Source organism: Orycteropus afer, unplaced genomic scaffold (genome assembly GCF_000298275.1).
Source record: "Orycteropus afer afer isolate SDZICR_OR568_19922 unplaced genomic scaffold, OryAfe1.0 scaffold00008, whole genome shotgun sequence".
NCBI lineage: Eukaryota > Metazoa > Chordata > Mammalia > Tubulidentata > Orycteropodidae > Orycteropus > Orycteropus afer.
In genome coordinates this window covers 21,727,876-21,748,932 of record NW_006921595.1, presented here as the reverse complement: position 1 = coordinate 21,748,932, position 21,057 = coordinate 21,727,876, and the positions used below count along the sequence as shown (strand labels likewise).

General features: G+C 38.6%; 1 protein-coding gene across 1 annotated transcript in view; it reads left to right on the top strand.

The window, feature by feature from the left end:
- Positions 1-12,175, top strand: part of BZW2 (basic leucine zipper and W2 domains 2) — a 76,731-nt gene extending 64,556 nt beyond the window's left edge. The window contains exons 10-11 of the mRNA XM_007946164.2: positions 11,388-11,510; positions 12,147-12,175. Coding sequence (XP_007944355.1) covers positions 11,388-11,510; positions 12,147-12,175 — 152 coding nt within the window. The remainder of the gene's footprint in view (positions 1-11,387; positions 11,511-12,146) is intronic.
- Positions 12,176-21,057: the final 8,882 nt, after the last annotated feature.

Sequence of the window (21,057 nt, the reverse complement as noted above, 5' to 3'; positions counted from 1 at the left end):
GGGATCAGGCAGTGTTTCGTTCTGCTGTGCATGGGGTCGCTATGAGTCGGAAACGACTCGACGGCACTTAACAACAATTTTTCTAAGATGGGAAAAATAGTGAATTTATATTAACTTTCAAACATCACATACTCTTTTTTATTTCTGAAGATAAATGCTATATTTTTAGGATTTTAGGTCTAAAAGACATGAAACTTCTTTCTCAAGTATTGTTATTGGCAGGAGCTTTGGTGACATAATGCCTAAGTCATTTGACTGCTAACCAGAAGGCTGGCAGTTCAATCCCACCAGCCACTCCTCAAAAGGAAGACTGGGCAATCTACTTCTGTAGAGATACCACCTCGGAAACCCAAGGAGGGGTCACTATGAGTCAGAACCGACTCAACAGCAGTGAGAGATCATGGAATTTATTGTAAACAGAAATTTCTTAGGTTAAATTCTATTCCTCATGCAACGTTTTCTAAAAGGAAATTCATCTTCTAAAAAGAGATGAGTATCCTTCTCAACTTATTTTCCTAGCATAATTAGGGCAAATTATTTTTGTCTTCTGTCTTTGTGTGACATTTCTAATAAAAAAATAAGCAATTCTCTAATTTCCAAGTAACGTAGTTTTATACTTAAATATATAAATTATGAAATGCTTTGCAATATCCAAATCACTTTTACAATCTTATCTCTGATACTCTTGTGATCTGAAATTTTAAAGTAGAACTCTACCCATTGAGAATTTCATTTTTATTATCAAATTAATGAATTTATCCATTATGCATTTACTGAATACATATTATATGCCACATCTTATGCTAGAAATAAGATAACGAATAAAATGTGCCTGCTTTCCTGAACTTCAGAGATTAGAAGGTAATCTGGGATTACAGCCACTATGTCAATTGCTAAAATAAGCCTCATACAGGGATGATCAGAAGCAGTAGGAAGACAGAGGAAGGCATCTAACTCAGAGCTGAAACTAATTTGGAAGGAAAGAAAGACAGTCTTTTATGAGACACAAGTATTTCACCAGAGATTTAGAAGAAGTTGGCTAGATAAAAGGTTGTTGTTAAATGTTGTCTAGTTATCTCTGACTAATAGTGACCATATGTACAGCAGAATGAAACACCGCCCAGTTCTGTGCCAGCTCCACGATCCCTGCTATACCTGAGCCCATCGTTGTAGCCATTGTGTCAGTCCATCTTGTTGAGGGCCTTCCCCTCTTTTGTTGACTTTCTACTTTACCAAGCATGACATCCTTCTCGAGGGATTTGGTCAACGTGTCCAAAGTAGGTGAGACGAAGTCTTGCCATTCTCACTTCCCAGGAGCATTCCGGCTGCACTTCGTCCAGGACAGATTTGTTAGTTCTTTTAGCAATCCGTGGTATTTTCGGTATTCTTCACCAGCAACACAACTCAAAAGCATCAACTCTTTATCAGTCTTCCTTAATCATTGTCCAGCTCTCACTTGCATATAAGGTGATTGAAAATATGGCTTGTGTAAGGTGCACCTTAGTCCTAAGGAGACATCTTTGCTCTTCAGCACTTGAAAGAGGTCTTTTGCAACTCATTTGCTCAGTGCTATCTGTCGTCTGATGTCTTGCCTGCTGCTTCCATTGGCATTGATTGTAAAACCAAGTAATATGAAGTCTTTGACAACTTCAATGTTTTCTCCATTTATCGTGATCGTACTTATTGGTCCAGTTGTGAGGATTTTTTTTTTTTTCTTTATACTGAGGTGTAATCCATACTGCAGACTGTGTTCTTCAGTCTTCATCAGTAATTGCTTCAAGTCATCCTCACTCTGAGCAAGCAAAGTTGTGTCGTCAGCATATCACAGGTTGTTATTGATTCTTCCTTCAATGCTGATGCCACGGTCTTCTTCATATAGTCCAGTTTCTTGGATTATTTGCTCACCATGCAGATTGAATAAGTATGGTGAAAGGATACAGTCCTGATGCACTCCCTTCTTGATTTTAAACCATGCAGTGTTCCCTTGTTCTATTCAAATAGCAACCTCCTGGTCTATGTACAGGTTCCTCGTGAGTACAATTAAGTGTTCTAGAGTTCCCATTCTTCTCAATGTTATCCACAATTTTTTATGATCCATACAATCAAATGCTTTTGCATAGTCAATAAAATAAAAGTAAACATCTTTGTGGTATTTTTTGCTTTGAGCCAAGATCCATCTGACATCAGCAATGATATCCCTCATTCCACATCCTCTTCTGAATCCAGCTTGCCTTTCTGGAAGTTCTCTGTCAATATACTGCTGCAGCTGTTTTGAATTATCTTCAGCAAGCTTTTATTTGAGTGTAATATTAATGGTATTTTTTTGATAAATTCCACATTCTGTGGGATTACCTTTCTTTGGAATGGGTATAAATATGGATCTCTTTCAGTCTTTGGACCAGGTAGCTCTCTTCCAAATCTCCTGGCATAGCCAAGTGAGTGCCTCCATCATGGCATCCATTTGTTGAAACATCTCCATGGGTATCCCGTCAATTCCTGGACCCTTGTTTTTCACCCCTTCCTTCAGTGCAGCTTCAACTTCTTCTTTCAGTACCATTGGTTCTTGATCATATGCCACCTCCTGAAATGGATGAACATCAACCTATTATTTTTGGTATAGTGACTTTGTATTCCTTCCATCTTCTTTTGATGTTTCCAGCATCATTCAACATTTTGCCCATAGAATCTTTCAATATTGCAACTCGAGGCTTGTTTCTTTCTTTAGCTCTTTCAGCTTGAGAAATGTTGAACGTGTTCTTCCCTTTTGGTTTTCTAACTCCATGTCTTTGCACATTTCATTATAATTAACTTTGTCTTCTCAAGCTGCCCTTTGAAATCTTCCATTCAGCTCTTTTATCTTATCATTTCTTCTATTTGCTTTAGCCACTCTTCGTTCAAGGGCAAGTTTCAGAGTCTCTTCTGACATCCATGTGGGTCTTTTCTTCCTTTCCTGTCTTTTTAATGACCTTTTGCTTTCTTCATGGATGATATTCTTGAAGTCATCCCACAGTTCTTCTGGTTTTTGGTCATTGGTGTTCAATGAATCAAATCTTTTTTTAGATGATCTCTAAATTCAGGAGGGATATATTCAAGGTCATATTTTGGCTCTCGTGGACTTGTTTTAATTGGCTTCAACTTCACCTTGAACTTGCATATGAGCAGTTGATGGACTGTTCCACAATCAGCTCCTGGCCTTGTTTTGGCTGAAGATATTGAGCTTTTCCATTGCCTCTTGCCACTAATGTAGTCATTCTAATTCATGTGTACTCCATCTGGCAAAAATCCACGTGTATAGCCGCCATTTGTGTTGTTGAAAAAAGGTATTTGCAATGAATAAGTCGTTGGTCTTGCAACATTCTGTCATGCGATCTCCAATGTCATTTCTATCACCAAGGCCAAATTTTCCAACTACCAGTAATTCTTCTTTGTTTCCAACTTTTGCATTCCAATCACAGTGATAATCAGCACATCTTGTTTGTATATTCGGTCAATTTCAGACTCCAGAAGTGGTAAAAATCTTCAGTTTCCTCATCTTTGGCTTTGGTGGTTGGTGTGTAAATTTGAATAATAGTAGTAGTAACTGGCCTTCCTTGTATGTGTATGGATATTATCCTATCACTCACAACATTGTACTTGAGGATAGATCTTGAAACGTTCTTTGTAGTAATGAATACCCCACCATTCTTCTTCAATTTGTCATTCCCAGCATAATAGAGCATATGGTGGTCTGATTCAATATGGACAAAACTGGTCCATTTCAGCTCACTTATGCCTAGGATATCACTCTTTATGTGTTCCATTTCATTTTTGACAACTTCCAGTTTTCCTAGATTTATACTTCATACATTCCATGTTCCAGTTATTAATGGATGTTTGCAGCTGGTTCTTCTAATTTTGAGTTGTGCCACATCAGGAAATGGAGGTCCTGAAAGCTCTACTTTATCCATATCATTAAGGTTGGCTCTACTCTGATGAAGCAGCTCTTTCCCAGTTATATCTTGAGTGCCTTCGAACCTAAGTAGCTCATCTTCTGGCACTGTATCTGACAATGTTTCAGGGATATTCATAAAGTTTTCCAGTAATATATCAGTGTTTCACTGCTATCCATAAGATTTTCACTGGCCAGTTCTTTGAGAAGTGGGTGGCCTCTTCCTTCTTCCAAGTCTGTCTCAGTCTGGAAGCTCCACTGAAACCCATCCACCATGGACAACCCTGCTGGTGTTTGAAACACCGACAGCACAAACTCCAGCCTCACAGCAACATGCAAGCCAGCACAGTACAACAAACTGACAGACAAGTTCATCTCCCTTGGCTTCCTGCCTGGGGGATCTCCCTTTTACCCGCTCCATCCATCAGTTAGTTGCTGCTTTCTCCCAGGGTTCTCTCTCCCACTTACCTGTTCTGGTTGTCGGCCTTGGCTACTGCTTCCTGCCTGGGGTCTCTCTCCCACTTACCTGTTCTGGTTGTCAGCCTTGGCTACTGCTTCCTGCCTGGGGTCTCTCTCCCGCTTACCTGTTCTGGTTGTCGGCCTTGGCTACTGCTTCCTGCCTGGGATCTCTCTCCCGCTTACCTTACATATTGCAAAAAAAAAAAACACTGCTGTCAAGGTGGATCCAACTCATAGCAACCGCTCCTTGGGTTTCCAAGGTGGTATCACTACAGAAGTGGATTGCCCAACCTTCCTTCCAAGGAGTGTCTGGTGGGTTTGAACCTCTAGCCTTCTGTTTAGCAGTCAATCCAAATTTAAGGTGTCAGATGTAGGTGAAGGCTTTCTCTCTCTATTGCCTCATAGTTTAAGAGGAAGGTCCTTGTCTCATTTTAGCATCTGTGAACCCAGCATTTCTTGGAGATCTCCATGTGTCTTAGTATCAATCTTCTTCTAAGTCTAGGAGGTTCCCAGTGCAGGGACATTGGCTTTGCTTTCTTGGTGAAATAGGTCCCAGCTCTTCTTTCTTGGTGGAGTAGGTCCGTCTTTCTCTGTTATCTTCTATCTCCTTTTATCTCCTGTGAAATAACATGATAAAAGGTGGAAAAATATATTCTAATATGAAGAAACTCTTAAATTCAGTGGGAGAATATCTTCCTTTGCTATTGTACTTTTATTTATATTCTTTGTTCTCATTTGTCATTTCTGGATGATCTGAACAAAAATTTAGTGTTCTCGAATTTTAATTAATTATTCCTTAGTGGGAATTAGAAAATACCCTCCCTCTTCACTGCTCAAGAAGTACTTTCTTTTTAGGTAAGACTTTTTACTAAACAGATGTTGAGTTTCTTCTTTTTTGATGTTCATGCTTTTCCCTATAAATTGCCTTGTGTAGTTGCTTCTGTTCCATTTATTAGAATATAAATATAAACATGTATTTCCTGATACCAAAATTGTGTTTTTCACATTAATGCATCAATTATTTATTACTAAATTGGGTTTTTAACTATGAAGATAGTCCATGACAGTTTGTATAATTTTCAGTGGCCAATGCATTTGATAGGCTTTACTTATCTTTTAGTGTCCTTTTCCCAAGCATTGTCATTAACAGGCATTTTGGTAGTTGTATGGCCCCGTTCTGCCTCCATGGGGTAATAAAACTCAAAAAATGAGCTCAATCTTCAGAAGGAAAATCTCATACAAATAGTATAGCTAAGGCACTTGACGCTAACCAAAAGGCTGGTTGTTCAAACCCACCAGCCACTCCTCAGAAGGAAGGTTGGGCAACCTAATTCTGTAGTGATACTGCCTTAGAAACCCAAGGAGGGGTCGCTATGAGTTGGGTCCGACTTGATGCCACATAACAATAGCAACAACAACAAACTACAATTATAAACAGCTTTCCAAAGGGTCCTTTGTATCATCACTAATCCATTAAGGTATGGAGAAAAAAATAGAATTTCCCTTTACATTTTATCACATTTTTTCAAAGTCTCTTTATTTTGCAGCAATAATAGTTATTCAGTAGTACATGCACATTAATTTTTTTAGTTTTATAAACTAAAAGAAGAAATACATATGTTGGGTATATATGCTCAAAACTGTCTCACTGGTGGTGTTACCAGGGTGCCTGAGACCCTGAGCAAGAGTCCTTGTCTTCTACTGTCAAAAAATTAAACAGGAGAGGCAAAATGTCCACACACCAAAGTTTATTAAAAAGACAGGAGAGGGGAGGGGCTAGCAAGGGACAGTCTATCCTCTGGTCTGTCTCCTAACAAAGGAATTCCTAAAGTTTATAAATGGTCTCTGGCAGGAAAGAGGCATCATCTTTATTTATGAAATGGGTGGGGCTCTGAGGTTCAAGTTATGCAAGCATGATGTCTCTGGACCCCAGTTCGAGGCCCAGTGAAAGATTCTTGTTCTCACCTGCCTCTGGTGGAAGATCACTTTGTTGGTCATATTGACCTTTACTGCACATGCTCTGCACCTGGTGGGAGCCTAATGAGGGAATTACTCAGAGGTGTTTCAGCATTCTGTAACTAGTCAAGCTTGTCGATATTGTTATTGTTGCGGTAAGGTGCCATTGAGTTGGTTCTGACTGATAGTGACCCTGTGTACCACAGAGTGAAACACTGCACGGTCCTGTGCCAGCCTCATGATCCTTGCCATACCTGAGCCCATCTTTGCAGCCACTGTGTCAATCCATCTTGTTGAGGGCCTTCCCTTTTTTCCCTGACCCTCCACTTTACCAAGCATAGCTTTCTCCAGGGAATGGTTCCTTCTGACAACATGACCAAAGTATGTGAAACGAAGTCTGGTCAATCTCTCTTCCAGGGAGCATTCTGGCTGCACTTCTTCCAGGACAGATTTGTTCATTCTCCTGGAAGTCCATGGTACTTTTAGTATTCTTCACCAACAACACAATTCAAAGGCATCAACACTTCTTGGGTCTTCTTTATTCATTGTCCAGCTTTCACATGCATATGAAGCTATTGAAAATACCCTGGCTTGGGTTAGATGCATCTTAGTCTTCAAGGAGGCATCTTTGCTCTTCACCACTTTTGAGGTCTTTTGCAACATATTTGCCCAGTGGAATATGTCATCTGATGTCTTGACTGCTGCTTCCATTGATGTTGACTGTGGAACCAAGTAATATAAAATCTTTGGCAACTTCAATCTTTTCTCCATTTATTGTGATCCTGCTTATTGGTCTAGTTGTGAGGATTTTCATTTTCTTTATGTTGAGATGTAATCCATATTGCAGACTGTAGTCTTTAACCTTCATTAGTAGGTGCTTCAAGTCATCTTCACTTTCAGCAAGAAAGTTGTGTCGTCTGCATATCGCAGGTTGTTAATGAATCTTTGTCCAATCCTGATGCTGCATTCTTTTTTGTATAGTCCAGCTTCTTGGATTATTTGCTTAGCATACAGATTGAATAAGTACAATGAAAGGATACAACCCTGGCACACTCCTTTCCTGATTTTAAACCATGCAGTATCCCCTTGTTCTGTTTGAATGACAGCCTTTTGTTCTATTACAGGTTCCTCATGAGCATAAGCAAGTGTTCTGGAATGCTCATTTTTCTCAATGTTATCCATAATTTGTTATGATCCACATGGTCCAATGCTTTTGCATAGTCAATAATACACAAGTAAACATCTTTTTGGTATTCTTTGCTTTCAGCCAAGATCCATCTGACATCAGCAATAATATCCCTTATTCCATGTCCTCTTCTGAACCCAGCTTGTATTTCTGGAAATTCCCTGTCAATATACTGCTGCAACCATTTTTTAATAATCTTTAGCAAAATTTTACTTGCATGTGATATTAATGATATTGTTCTGTAATTTCCACATTCTGTTGGATCACCTTTCTTTGGAATGGGTACAAATATGGATCTCTTCTAGTCAGTTGGCCAGGTAGCTGTCCTCCACATTTCTTGCATAGATGAGTAAGTGCCTCCCATATGGCATCCGTTTCTTGAAACATCTCAATGGTTATTGCATCAGTTCCTGGAGCCTTTTCACCAATTCCTTCAGTGCAGTTTTGATATCTTCCTCCCATATACCATTGGTTCTTGATCGTATTCCACCTCCTGAAATAGATGAACATCAACCAATTATTTTTGGTGCAGTGACTCTGTGTATTCCTTCCATCTTTTGATGTTTCCCGCATCATTCAATATTTTGCCCATAGAATCTTTTAATTATGCAACTCAAGGCTTGACATTTTTCTTCAGATCTTTCAGCTTAAGAATTGCCAAGCTGTTTTTCTCTTTTGGTTTTCTAACTCAGGGTCTTTGCATATTTCATTGTAATAATTGACTTTGTCTTCTCAAGCTGCTTTTTGAAATCTTTTGTTTAGCTCTTTTATCTTTTCATTTTTTTCCATTTGTATTAGCTGCTCTCCATTCAAGGCCAAGTGTCAGAGTCTCTTCTGACATCTACTTTGGTCATTTCCTCCTTTCCTTTGTTTTTAATGATCTTTTCCTTTCTTCATGTATGATGTTCTTGATGTCATCCCACGGTTTGTCTGGTTTTCACTGCATCAAATCTGTTCTTCAGATGGCCTCTAAATTTAAGTGGGATATAATCAAGGTCATATTTTGGCTCTCATGGACCTGTTTTTATTGCCTTCAACTTCAGCTTGAACTTGCATATGAGCAATTGATGGTCTGTTCCACAGTCAGCTTCTGGCCTTGTTTTGGCTAGAGATATTGAGCTTCTCCTGCACATCTTTCCATGGATATAGTCCATCTGATTCCTGTGTATTCCATCTGGCAAGGTCCATGTGTATAGCTGCCATTTAGATTGTTGAAAAAAGGTATTTGCAATGACTAAGTCATTGGTCTTGCAAAATTCTATCATGAGATCTCTGGCATCATTTCTATCACTGAGGCCATATTTTCCAACTACTAGTGATATTTTTTGCTTCCAACTTTCACATTACAATCACCGGTAATAATCAATATATCTTGATTGCATGATTGGTCATTTCAGACAGCAGAAGTTGGTAAAAATCTTCAATTTCTTCAGCTTTCGCTTTACGTTGAAAAGTGGATGGCCCCTTCCTTCTTCTGAGTCTGTCTTAGTCTGGGAGCTTTGCTGAAACCTGTCCACAGTGGGTAACCCTGATGGTATTTGAAATGCCAGTGGCATAGCCTCCAGCCTCACGGCAACACACAAGCCAGCACAGTAGGACAAACTGACAGACAGTCAAGCTTAGGGTCCTTTGATTTGCACCCTCTTTATCTCACCCTACTACCTGGCTTACGAGTAATCAGTTTTCTGATGCCAATGGCCAGAATTATGTGATGGTTTACATGTAGGCCTAAATTTCAAGGGTATTAAGTAATGAGCTTGTTTGACACAGCTAGCCAGATTCCCTACCTGTCTCAGTAGGGGTGCGAGATCAAATCAATGTGGACATTATTGATCTGAATCACAGCTTTTTATAACCTGTAAACTCAGAGAAATATGAGATTGTTTTTAAAAAGATAATTTGTAAATTATAAATAAGGGACTTTTAAAATCCGTATTTTGGCTAATTGGTATTCTTGAAGAATCCCTGAGGTACAGTTTTGCACAATGACAGGTTGTTTACCCATATCACAGTTACCTCAGGCTGTAAACTCCCTGCTTCTCTTTTTTGTGCAAGATGGGCTCTGATAATAAATAGGTAATAAGTTCTGTCATCATTCTGAGTGGGAGTTTGAGGAACTGAAAAGAAAAAAATCTGAAAGACTAGAAGTTGTAATCCTAACCAAAACTAAACCAAACTCACTGCCATCGAGTCAAATCCAACTCATAGCAACCCCTCCTTGGGTTTCTGAGGTGGTATCTCTATAGAAGTAGATTGCCCAGCCTTCCTTCTGGGAAGTGGCTGGTGGGTTTTGCAAGTGAATCAGCAATGCCATCATTTCAGAACATTCTGCCTTGCCAAGTTCAGATATCTTAGGCACTAGGCCACCAGCTCCTGTAATCCTAAGGTACTTCTTATAAACAAATCTAGGCTTCTTCTTCCTTTGCAAAATGCAGTGTACTTAATGTTAAAAATTACACTAACAGAAATCTTTTTTATATTTTCTAAAACCAATCATGTCTATTTTCAGTCAATTCAATGTGTCCAATTTAATCCAGGAAATTTTCCAAGAACCAATTATTAATTTTTAAAAAAGAAAGAAAAGAAAACAAAAGTTTTTCGTTATGAAAAGGTCAGTCATGTTTTATATGAAGACAGTACTAAATTATTTCTCCCATTTTCATAAGTCAAAATTATATTTTACCAGCAAATATGTCATTAGAATGATTTATCAGCATCCCCTGGATTTATCCGCATTTCTAATGATTGGGCAGACATTAGAGACAATAACAGATTCTTTTTTTCTATTTGCCATCTCATTTCCTGGTCAAAATTCCAAAAGACAACCCATTGGAACACTAACAAAGTACATAGGCCGTTGTTTCATATTCATCTTCTTTTTTGCAACATAAAAATGCTAAAATAGTGATTGAGGGTATCAAGGAACATTTGTGGAATTAATCGTTTGAGGTAATTGTTATGCTTTTTTGTGAAAAACTTGTAGAAAAACTAATACATCTCAGTCTTAACATAGTACAAGGAAAACATTATATTTATCATTTAGGATATTATGCTGTAGAATTTCCAGTAGACAGATGTGAAGAACTTGTGGTTGTGTGTGTATTGATCCCACAGCACAACCGGAAAAGTATCTTTATAGCTAATTATCAGTACTCACAAAACTCATTGGCATGGAGTCGGATCCAACTCATAATGACCCCTCCTTGCGTTTCTGAGGCAGTGATATCACTATAGTAGTAGATTGGCCAATCTTCCTTCTAAGGAGTGGCTGGTGGGTTTGAACCACCAGTCTTCTGGTTAGCAGTCAAATTCTTTAGGCACTATGCCACCAGAGCTCCTAATTATCAATAGCATCATTACATCCTAACTACCAACTCTTTTTTTTTTTTTTTTTTTTTCTCTTTTCTTCTAAAAAAAGAAAATCCCCTTAAGAGACCAGTCATTTCAGGAGTCTGTTTAATCAAAATGTGGTTGAACTTGGCAAGGCAGAATGTTCTGAAATGATGGCATTGCTGATTCACTTGCAAAATTCTAAAATAACACTATTTCCTATTCACACTGTAAGATATTTCAAAGTCCCAGTTGTGACCTAGAGGCTTGCTTGATATCATGCTTGATGAGATTTATATTATCATTATCACTGAAGGCATTTACTAAGCTAGTCACTAAAATATGGCACTGTGCTACATGGAAATGACAATTAATTGTTCCTATTTTCTGGTGTTTCAGGTACAGATTTCTTTTCTATTGGTGCTATTCACATTAAAAGAGAGTACTTTCTTTTGAACTATAAGACACGTAGCTGTCTTAAAATATGATAATTATGTATTAACTGACCCCTTTTATCTGAAATTACAGCTGATGTCCTGAGTGAAGAAGCGATATTGAAATGGTACAAAGAAGCACATGTTGCCAAAGGCAAAAGTGTTTTTCTTGACCAGATGAAGAAATTTGTTGAGTGGTTACAAAATGCAGAAGAAGGTATGATTCCATTTAATAACTTTGGTAGTCATTTAGCAAATAATTTCTTATTATATTACCTGTTTTAAGATTTGTGAGGGGTCTTCTCTGTCAAATATTCTGTCTGTATCTGAAATCAAGGTAATAAAATTTTCTACTTGGTAAAGAATAAAACTTAAATTATTCACCGTCACAGAGGACAAAGAGAAAGAATCAACAAATGTGAAGGGAAAGAAATATGCATTTGATTTAATCACTTATGGATATAATGGGATTATGTAGATTTTCATAGTACCTTTTACTGCTTGACTGATACTCAAAATGGGAACACAAGGTAGACACATAATAATGTATGAAAGTTATTCCAACCAAGAATTAAATGTTCATTTTAGGTACTCCAAAAGAATATTTTTAATATTATATATGTACTTGTTATATTTTTAGAATGCAAAGTTTATTTAAAAGCAAAAAGGAAGAGAAGTTTGCTGTCTGCTCTCATCTCTCTATGTTATCTAGTAGTAAATGGATGTGTAGAATTAAAGTTTTTTTGTATGTGGAAGGGGGCCATTCTTTTAACTTATTATTAGAAAGTCTCATGACTTCACTTTAAAAACCATCTGGGAAAAAGTATTTTACTCTTCTTTCTCTTTCTCTCAGAATCTGAATCCGAAGGTGAGGAGAATTAGATGTTCAACAAAGCACAATACCTAGGCTGCCACACACTTTTTGATTGGGAATGCTGACCCATTTGGGAAGAGAAACTTGGCTTCTGTTTTCACAAAGGAAAAAATATATATATAGGATAGGCTTCCCTTGCGCAGAGGGGAGGCAATTGGTTTTGTTTTTGTTTTGTTTTTAAATGGAGCCCTGAGGCATCAGATATTATACTTGGGACTCTACCTCTCACTACTATCTGCTAACTTAAAGCCATTCAACAAGGAGTCAAGTAGGAATCGGAGATTAAATACTTCACAGACTCCTCTTTTTTAGCTGTGTTTTTCAGGTACTGTGTGGTGAACGCCCCACTGGTGTCTATTACAGGGCCACTTTGATAGTGTGTATCTGCTCGTGTATGTGATTTGACAAACCAGTTTTTTTAAAATAAATGGCTTTTTAAAAATCTGGGTTTATATTCTCGGAGTTTTCATTTCTTTATGCTGCATGAATTTTTACATAGCCAGCATTTCATTGTTAACACCTTTTATTCCACCTAAAATATTGAATTGGAAAAAATGAAAAATTTTAACTGAAAAACTAATTTGGCCATCTTGTGATGATTTCCTTTGCTCTCTGCCATAATCATGAACACCATGACTGTGAGTCGGAGGACTCCATCCACTTCTATAACGAATACACATGGACAGCTTCCCCTCAGCCAGATAATGCTTTGTTTTGTCTTTGTCCTGTTTAAGGCTTATTCAAAGGGTCTCTATAGAACAACAACAATTAAAAAATGACTAATTTGGCCAACTAATTTGATGAGTGCTGACTTTGCCAATTAGAATATATAGCGGGCATATTCCATAATTGAAGATATTAAATCTGCATCTCTAATATTTTGACAAAAAAAAAGAATATTTAAAGATAAAATTGAAAATTATGTTTGATTTAGGATAAAAATGTCTTTCTCAAATTTGAACTATATGAGAATTTTCACTTTACTTTAGGAGAACATGAGTAAAAAGTTTGAAGAACGCTGTCTTAGAGAATATTTGACTTTGCCCAACCCTTTCTAAGGTGATGAAACAGACCTTGAAAAGCACAACTTCTCCAAGGTCTTAGAGTTAGGCACCAACATAGAAATAGAAGGCCCATCTTCAGAGTCTTATACCAGGGCTCTTTCCCCCACCACCACCCCTTTATTTTATCTCAATCCCTTATAAATTATTTATAATATGGAATGTAAATTTCTACAGTTTAAAGAGAAATGTTTTTTAAAACTGGCACTTATATTGAATAAATATTTGGGAAAATTTCTAGTCTATAATTGTAATATTGGGTTGGAAAATTAAAACTGATTATTAATGTTGGTGATGTGGGAAAATGAATTATTTTGTACATAGCCTTTTGGAGTTAAAATATGGCAGTAATTATCAACATTTAAAAGATACATACTGATCAGAACTAGATGGTGCCCAGCTATCAATGATAACAACCACTCAGAAAGGGAGCAAAATTGGGAGATCCTAGATAGGGTGAGGGAGCTCTGGTGGCACAGTGCCTAAGGCATTTGACTGCTAACCAGAAGGCTGGCGGTTCAAACCCACCAGCCACTCCTCGGAAGAAAGATGGGGCAATCTACTTCTGTAGTGATACTGCCTGGGAAACCCAAGGGGGGGTTGCTATGAGTCGGGTCCAACTCGACAGCACATAACAACAACAACAACAACAGATAGGGTGAGAGAAAAAAATGTGGAACTAGTCAGAGACTGGTGAAACCCCGAAGACTATGGGTCCAAGTCACCCTTTGGGCCCAGAATTAGACTCACTCCCATGGCCTAACTCTCAACCAAGCAATAGACAGGCCTGCGAGCTTAACAACTACACCAGGGAGATGCACTCCTTAGAACAATCAACAGTGGGAGATCAGCAGGACAGCATTTGTACAAGGAGAAAGCTGAAGAGACAAGAATACATAGGCAAGGAGGATACAGGGAAAAGGTAACTACAGGGAGGAGGTGGGAAAAGAGCTGTTACATTGTAATCAGTGTCACAAAACAAAATGTGTATGAACTGTTGAATGTGAAATTAATCTGCTTTGTAAAATTTCACCCTAATCACAATTAAAAGATTTAAAAATAATAATAATAATAAAAGATACTTACCTATTGATTCAGTGCTTTCATTTCTAGAAATCATTTTACAAGTTACCCTAAGGCATACATGTAGTAATCAGTGTGTTAGTGATCGAACTGGTGTTATGGATTGAATTTGTCCCCAAAAATATGTATTGTAAATTCTAACCTCTGTGCCTGGGGTTATAATTCCATTTGGGAATGGTTGTCTTTTTTATGTTAATGAGGAAGGGTTAGTGTAGGGTAAATTTTGAGTCAGTCTCTTGAGATCTGAAAGATTAAATAAGCAAGCAAGAGAGGAGATGAGAGACACCAAGCCACATGAAGATCAGCCAGGAGCAGTAGCTCAAAGAGGCAAGGACCTTCCTCCAGAACCAGCAAGAGAAAGCCTTCCTCAGGAGCTGGTACCCAGAATTTGGACTTCTCGCCTCCTAAATGAGAAAATAAATTTCTGTTTGTCAAAGCCACCCATTTGTGGTATTTCTGTTGTTACTCACTGCCATCGAGTTGATTCTGACTCATAGCAACCCCTTTTGTGTGTCCAAGGCGCAGTATATCTTTATAAAAGTAGATTGCCCCATCTTTCACAGAGCGCGGCTGGTGGGTTTAAACTGCCAACCTTCTGGTTAGCAGTCAAAGACAACTGGCAAATCTAAAATGTTTCAGAAGGGGAGTCGTTAATAAATTACAATAAGGCCATTTCAGGGAACTCTTACCTGGTAAAGGGAATGAGGTAGACTAAAAATATGCTAATATGTCATTAAAGGAAAATCCAAGTTAAAAAGAATGCATTTTTTTCCCATTAAAAAAGCAATATGTGTGTATATATATATATATATATATGTACCTTCATAAATACATAGAAATGGAGTAATATTCTTCAGTAAGTGTTATAATAATTGTTATTTCTGTGTAACTCTTGAGCAAGGTTGGAAGAGGAAAGGGGAACGGAATCCTGCACCATCCTCACAATCCTTCCTGTATTTGAGCCCATTGCTGCAGCCACTTTATCAATAATCAGTCTTGTTGCTGGTGTTTCTTTTTCACTGACCTTGTGCTGTACCTAGCTTTATATCCTTCTCCGGGGACTGATCCCTTCTGATAATATGTGAGAAAAAGTCTCGCCATCCTCACTTCTTTTTCTTTTTTTTTTTTTTATTATAGACCAGAACTGGGGTTGGTTTCCCAGGAAGCAGGTGCATTTATTACTGCTTGCCTAAGGCCCCCGGTCCTTCAGGCTTTTTAGTCTCACTTCTTGTGGCTGAAAGAGGCCCAGGCAAGGCAGTATGGGCTGTAGGCTGTGCCTCTCAGACACAGCCCCATAGTCACTCGGTACAGGATGTTGTCAGTTGCCCTGCCTTTCAAGTGCACCGGGAGGTCATTGTCCTCCTGGAGGAGTTTCTGTTTTTTGGCCACACGGTTCTGGAGGCAGTTCCAGGAGCGAATCAGCACCTGGGAGATTCTTAGGACCCTCCTATTGCGTCCTCTTAGGCCCGAGTCACCTCCTCTCCGCCCAAGGACATATAGTACTCTTCCTGCCAGGACTCTCAGGCCACACCCAGCGCACGACACCTCTCACTGTCCTCACTTCTAAGGAGCATTCTAGCTATGCTTTATCCAAGACAGATTTGTTCTGGCAGTACATGGCATATTCAGTATTCTTCACCAACACCGAAATTCAAAGACATCAATTCTTTGGTCTTCCTTATTCATCATCCAGCTTTCAAATGCACGTGAGACAACTAAAAATACCACGGCTTGGGTCAGGCATACCCTAATCCTCAAAGTCATGTCTTTGTTTTTCAACAGTCTAAAGAAGTGTTTTGCAGCAGATTTGCCCAATGCAAGGTGTCATTTGATTTTTTGACTACAAAAGGATGTGTTGTTCAACCATAAAAAAGAATGAAATACTGATATATGCTACAATGTAGATGAATCTCCAAAACATTATGCATCAAGTAAGAGGCTAAATTCAAAAGATAACCTATGATTCACTTAATACAAATTATTCAATATAGATAAATCCATAAAAATATAACACAGGTTGATGGTTGCCAGGGGCTGGGGTTAGGGGAAAATGAGAAGAAACTACTTAATGATTAAGAGGTTTTACTTTGGAGTGATAGAAATATTTTGGAACTAGTGGAGGTGGTGAGGTGGTAGTTACACGTTTTGAGTGTACTGGATGCCATTGAATTGTTCTCTTTAAAACAGTTAATTTTATGTTATGTGAATTTTACTTCAACTAGTTATTTTTTTAAAAAAAATAACTACAGTTAATTAAACCACATCAAATATATTGAAATTCATGAATTCTTAATATTTAAAAAATAAATCACATTGGTCACCTTTGGAAGATGCTAGGAAACCAACTCAATATTTTGAAAAATGGCAAATATCAAAAAAGTATTTATACTGCTGTAATACTGTAATAATGCCTGAAGTCCTCTAACTTCAGAAGGAGGAGACAGGGTCACCATCAGCACAAAGCTGATTCCTATGAGGAATACCTCCACTCTCCAACCTTTCTACCAATTCTGACACCAGCCATCCCTCCTCCCCATAGCACTCTCTACTCTGCTAGGTTTGAGAATTCATTGCAATGGCCACACAGAACTCACAGATCATATTTACAATTAAGTGGTTTATTAAGGTAGTAACAGGGTACAGTTTGGGATCAGCATCAAGAGGCTACAATTCAGGATCAGGAAGCTTATAGACAAAGTCTGGAAGACTCCTAAGTACAGAGCACATCCCTCCCTTTTTCAGTGCAGAACAGCTCTCTTAGTTTCTCTTGGCCATGGAAGCAAGTAGGCCCTTTTCTCTGCCATGCACACCCCCTCTCAGCCATGCAGACCCCTAGCCCCCTCAGACAGGCCTTTTCTTGACCATGCATGCCCTCTCTCAGCCATGCAGACCCCTAGCCCCCTGGGACAGGCCTTTTCTTGATCATGCATGCCCTCTCTCAGCCATGCAGGCCTCTCTACCTTAGACTTCCCTGCTATCGGCCTCTCCACTGCTAATTGACCCAGCTCATAGCAGTTGTAACAGTTTTGTTCAGCTCTCTTGGCTGCATTCCCAGGAGCAATTTTCTGCCATCACCACCAACTCAGCCACAGGGCCCCTCCCAAGACTGTTGCTGCCAGCTCTACCATAGGGTCTCTACCAGGCCTATCATCACTAATTCTGCCATAGGCACCTTCTAGGATGTCACTTCGGGCCTCTCACTATTTTCAGTGTTAAAGCTCTTGACCCATATTACAGCTCCTTTAGGAGGTTCTCCTCCTCTCTCTTGTCTGCTTCATCCCTCTTCTTGCTTCTCTTGCTTTTTCTTTTTCTGAAAACTCTGTGCAGTTGGCTGTTGACATAAGCAAATCCTTTGTCAATTTCAGCAGGTCCTCCCAGCAGGGCCACTAACTGACCAATCTCCTCAGTGAACCATACTCACATCATTTACATAGTCTATAGTCACTTTGTTTGCAGAGCCTATGGTTACTTCCTTTCCACAGTATATTGACCAATTGCTGCAAAGGACAAACTTCAACTCAAGTACAGACAAAAAGTAGCAAACCAGCAAGTTGTTTATAGCTTACCCAGGAAATGTCAGTCAAGTTCTCAGGGAGGTCTCTTAAACTGTTTTCCCAAAGAACAAGACAAAAGGAACTCATTTTACCACAACAGTCCTTCTTGTATCCACCACTCTTCCTGGTAAGGACAATTTTTATTTACGGAAGTATTCCACCTAATTGTTGTTGTTGTTGTTACGTGCTGTCGAGTCAGACCCATCTCATAGCGACCCCTCCTTGGGTTTCCGAGGCAGTATCACTGCGGAAGTAGAGGATTCATAAAGTAAGAATACTACAATTTTGTAATTCCTAATGAAAGAATGCATCTAGGAAATGCTGCATTATTAGTGTAGCCAGTATCACAAAAATGGAGACAAGGAAATATTATGTGCCTCCTGGTGGAAGGAACTGAAAGCATTCTAGTCAAAAAGCCATTCTTTAATCTGAACAAACACTTAGATATACAGAGAAATTTATGAGAGTTGGAACTCAACAGGACTGCCTTGTTTTTCCAGGTCTAGCAAGTTTTTCTACCTTTGACAGGGTGAAGTCACTATTTTTCTACCACTCTCTATTTAGTGGAAAATATTTTAGTTTTCCTTCTCTGAGAGGTTTCCACATTACACAGATTCTGGCTTTCACAAGTATTTACTGTACTAGTTTAGAGGAAATATAGAAGACAGAGAAGCATGGTAAATGACATCACAGAAATGGAGTTTGCAAAATCTGGAATGGGGGAACTACAAAGACAAAGTTATTTTCTTCAACAAATAAATTTCAAGGTGGAAAAAAGTGAGGAAGGGGAAATTAATCTCAAAGATTAATCTCAAAGCCTGGACCTTATATGGACACTGATTTGAGCAAGACATGGTAAAAACAAAACAGTACAAGAAAAATTCATGAGACCATTAGAATAGGGATTTTTTATTACAAATTAGAATCATGATTAGATATTTGAGATCTCATAAAAGGAATTATGTTTAAAGTTTTTAGATATGATATATAATATCATGGTTATATTTTTAGAGTTCTAAAGAATTATTTTAGGGATTAATGTGGAGGTTTTTGAAGGTGAAATAATACCATGTCTGGTATTACTTCAAACTAAACCATTGCATATGGGATTGGGAATTAGAAGGGCATAGAAGGGCATAAATGAAACAAGATTGGTCATGAGTATATAATTATTGAAGCTAAATAATGGGTAAATGTGGATTTATTATACCACTTCTTTTCTATAGCATCTTCACTGAGATGGACTCTTGGTGGCACAGTGGTTAAAGTGCTCAGCTGTATACCAAAAGGTCAACATTTCAAACCCACCAGCCACTCTGTGGGATAAAGATGTGACATTTGCTTCCTTAAAGATTTACAGCCTGGGAAACCCTATGGGGCAGTTCTACTCAGTTCTGTAAGGTCGCTATAAATTGGAATCAATGTGACAAAGATGCATTTTTGCTTTACTGAGATATAATTCACATACATACATTGCACCCAATTAGTTCAGTTGATTCTCAGTATTATCCCAGAATTGTGCAAACATTTCCACAATCAATTTTAGAACATTTTCATCACCTTGAAAAGAAATCCCACACCCCATGCCCATGTCATTCATTTTGTTCACCATTTTCAGGGACCATGGCATGCCATTAGAGTCTTCTCCCTTCAGGAGTCTTCTTCCTTTGGTGTGATGATTATTTATACTAATTACATTATTAATACTTAAAAAAAAAAAAAAAACTTACTGCTGTTGAGCTGGATCCAACTCATAGCAACCCCTCCTTGGGTAACCGAGGTGGTATCACTACGAAAATAGATTGCCCAATCTTCCTTCCGAGGAGTGGCTGGTGGGTTTGAACTGCCAGCCTTCTGGTTAGCAGTCAAATGCCTTAGGTACTATACTATCAGAGCTCCTATATTATTACTTAGCCTTTAAAATATCTATTTTTATTAACAGCCTAATTGTTCTCCTGTGAGCTGGTGATACTTTTAGAGTTTCAAATTTATCCGGACTTTTTTTTGAGATTTTAGTGAAAGTTTATAGAGCAAATTCATTTTCCATAGAGCAGCAGTTCATACACATTTTGTTTCCTGACATTGACTGCAATCCCCATAATGTAATAGCTCTCTTCTCACTCCCTCCCTGTAGTGACCTCTTCCTTATGTCCTTTCCTATGCATTCCTGCCCCTGTGTAAATACTGCCCTTCTGTTCTTCCATCATTGATCATTCTAAGGAGTGTATCTACCTAATGTAAATGTTCACTATATATGCCTGTCTATTGTTTGGCTGGAAGCCCTGGGACTGGCTTCAATTCCAAGCCTGAAGGGTAACCAGATGCTGTAGTCTTGGGAGTCCCATGAGGCTCTATCAGACCAGTCAACGTGGTCTTTTTTTTATGATTTTGAGTTTTGTCGCACATTGTTCTCCCACTCTATTCAGGATCTCCTGCACTGATCCCTTTCCCAATGGTTGACAGTGGTAACCAGGCACCATCTAGTTCTTCTGGACTCATGGTCCACTAACCCCTTGGACTAGTTGTTTCAATGCATCCTTTGATTTCTTCTACTTTGCTCTGGACAGGAAGAGACAAATTGTTGCATATAGATGGCCACTTAGAAGCTTTTAAGAGCCTAGTTGCTACTTACCAATGCAGGATGTAGAATAATGTTTTTGTGCAGTATGCTATGCCAATTGAGCTTGATGTCCTTCCACCACGACAATGGTCCCAAGCCCACAGGTCCAACAACTCACTCCATCAGGGTGGTTGACTATGCCTAAGAATTTATCATAACTTCGATCCTGTTAATTCTATTTATATGGACATTGCTATAGCACATACAAATACATACATAGAAATATCACTGCCATCCTTATATAAGAGGAGCTTTGGAGGCTCAGTGCATAAGGCATTTGACTGCTAACCAGAGGTTGGTGGTTCAAACCCAATGGAGGTTGCAGGAGTTGGAATAGACTCAATGGGAGTACGTTTTTAACCTTATATATTGGTATGGGTATATTCCATTTTGTATAGACATACCTGATCATTCAGTCTGTCTAAGCATCTATTTACCCATAGATTAATGTTTATTATCACTGATAACATGTATATGTAAAAGTGTGTATCTTTGTTGTCTGTACCTCTTGTGCACCTCTCTGTCTTCCTGGTCACTCCATTTGGTATATTGCCTTTCCCTTCAGCCAAATC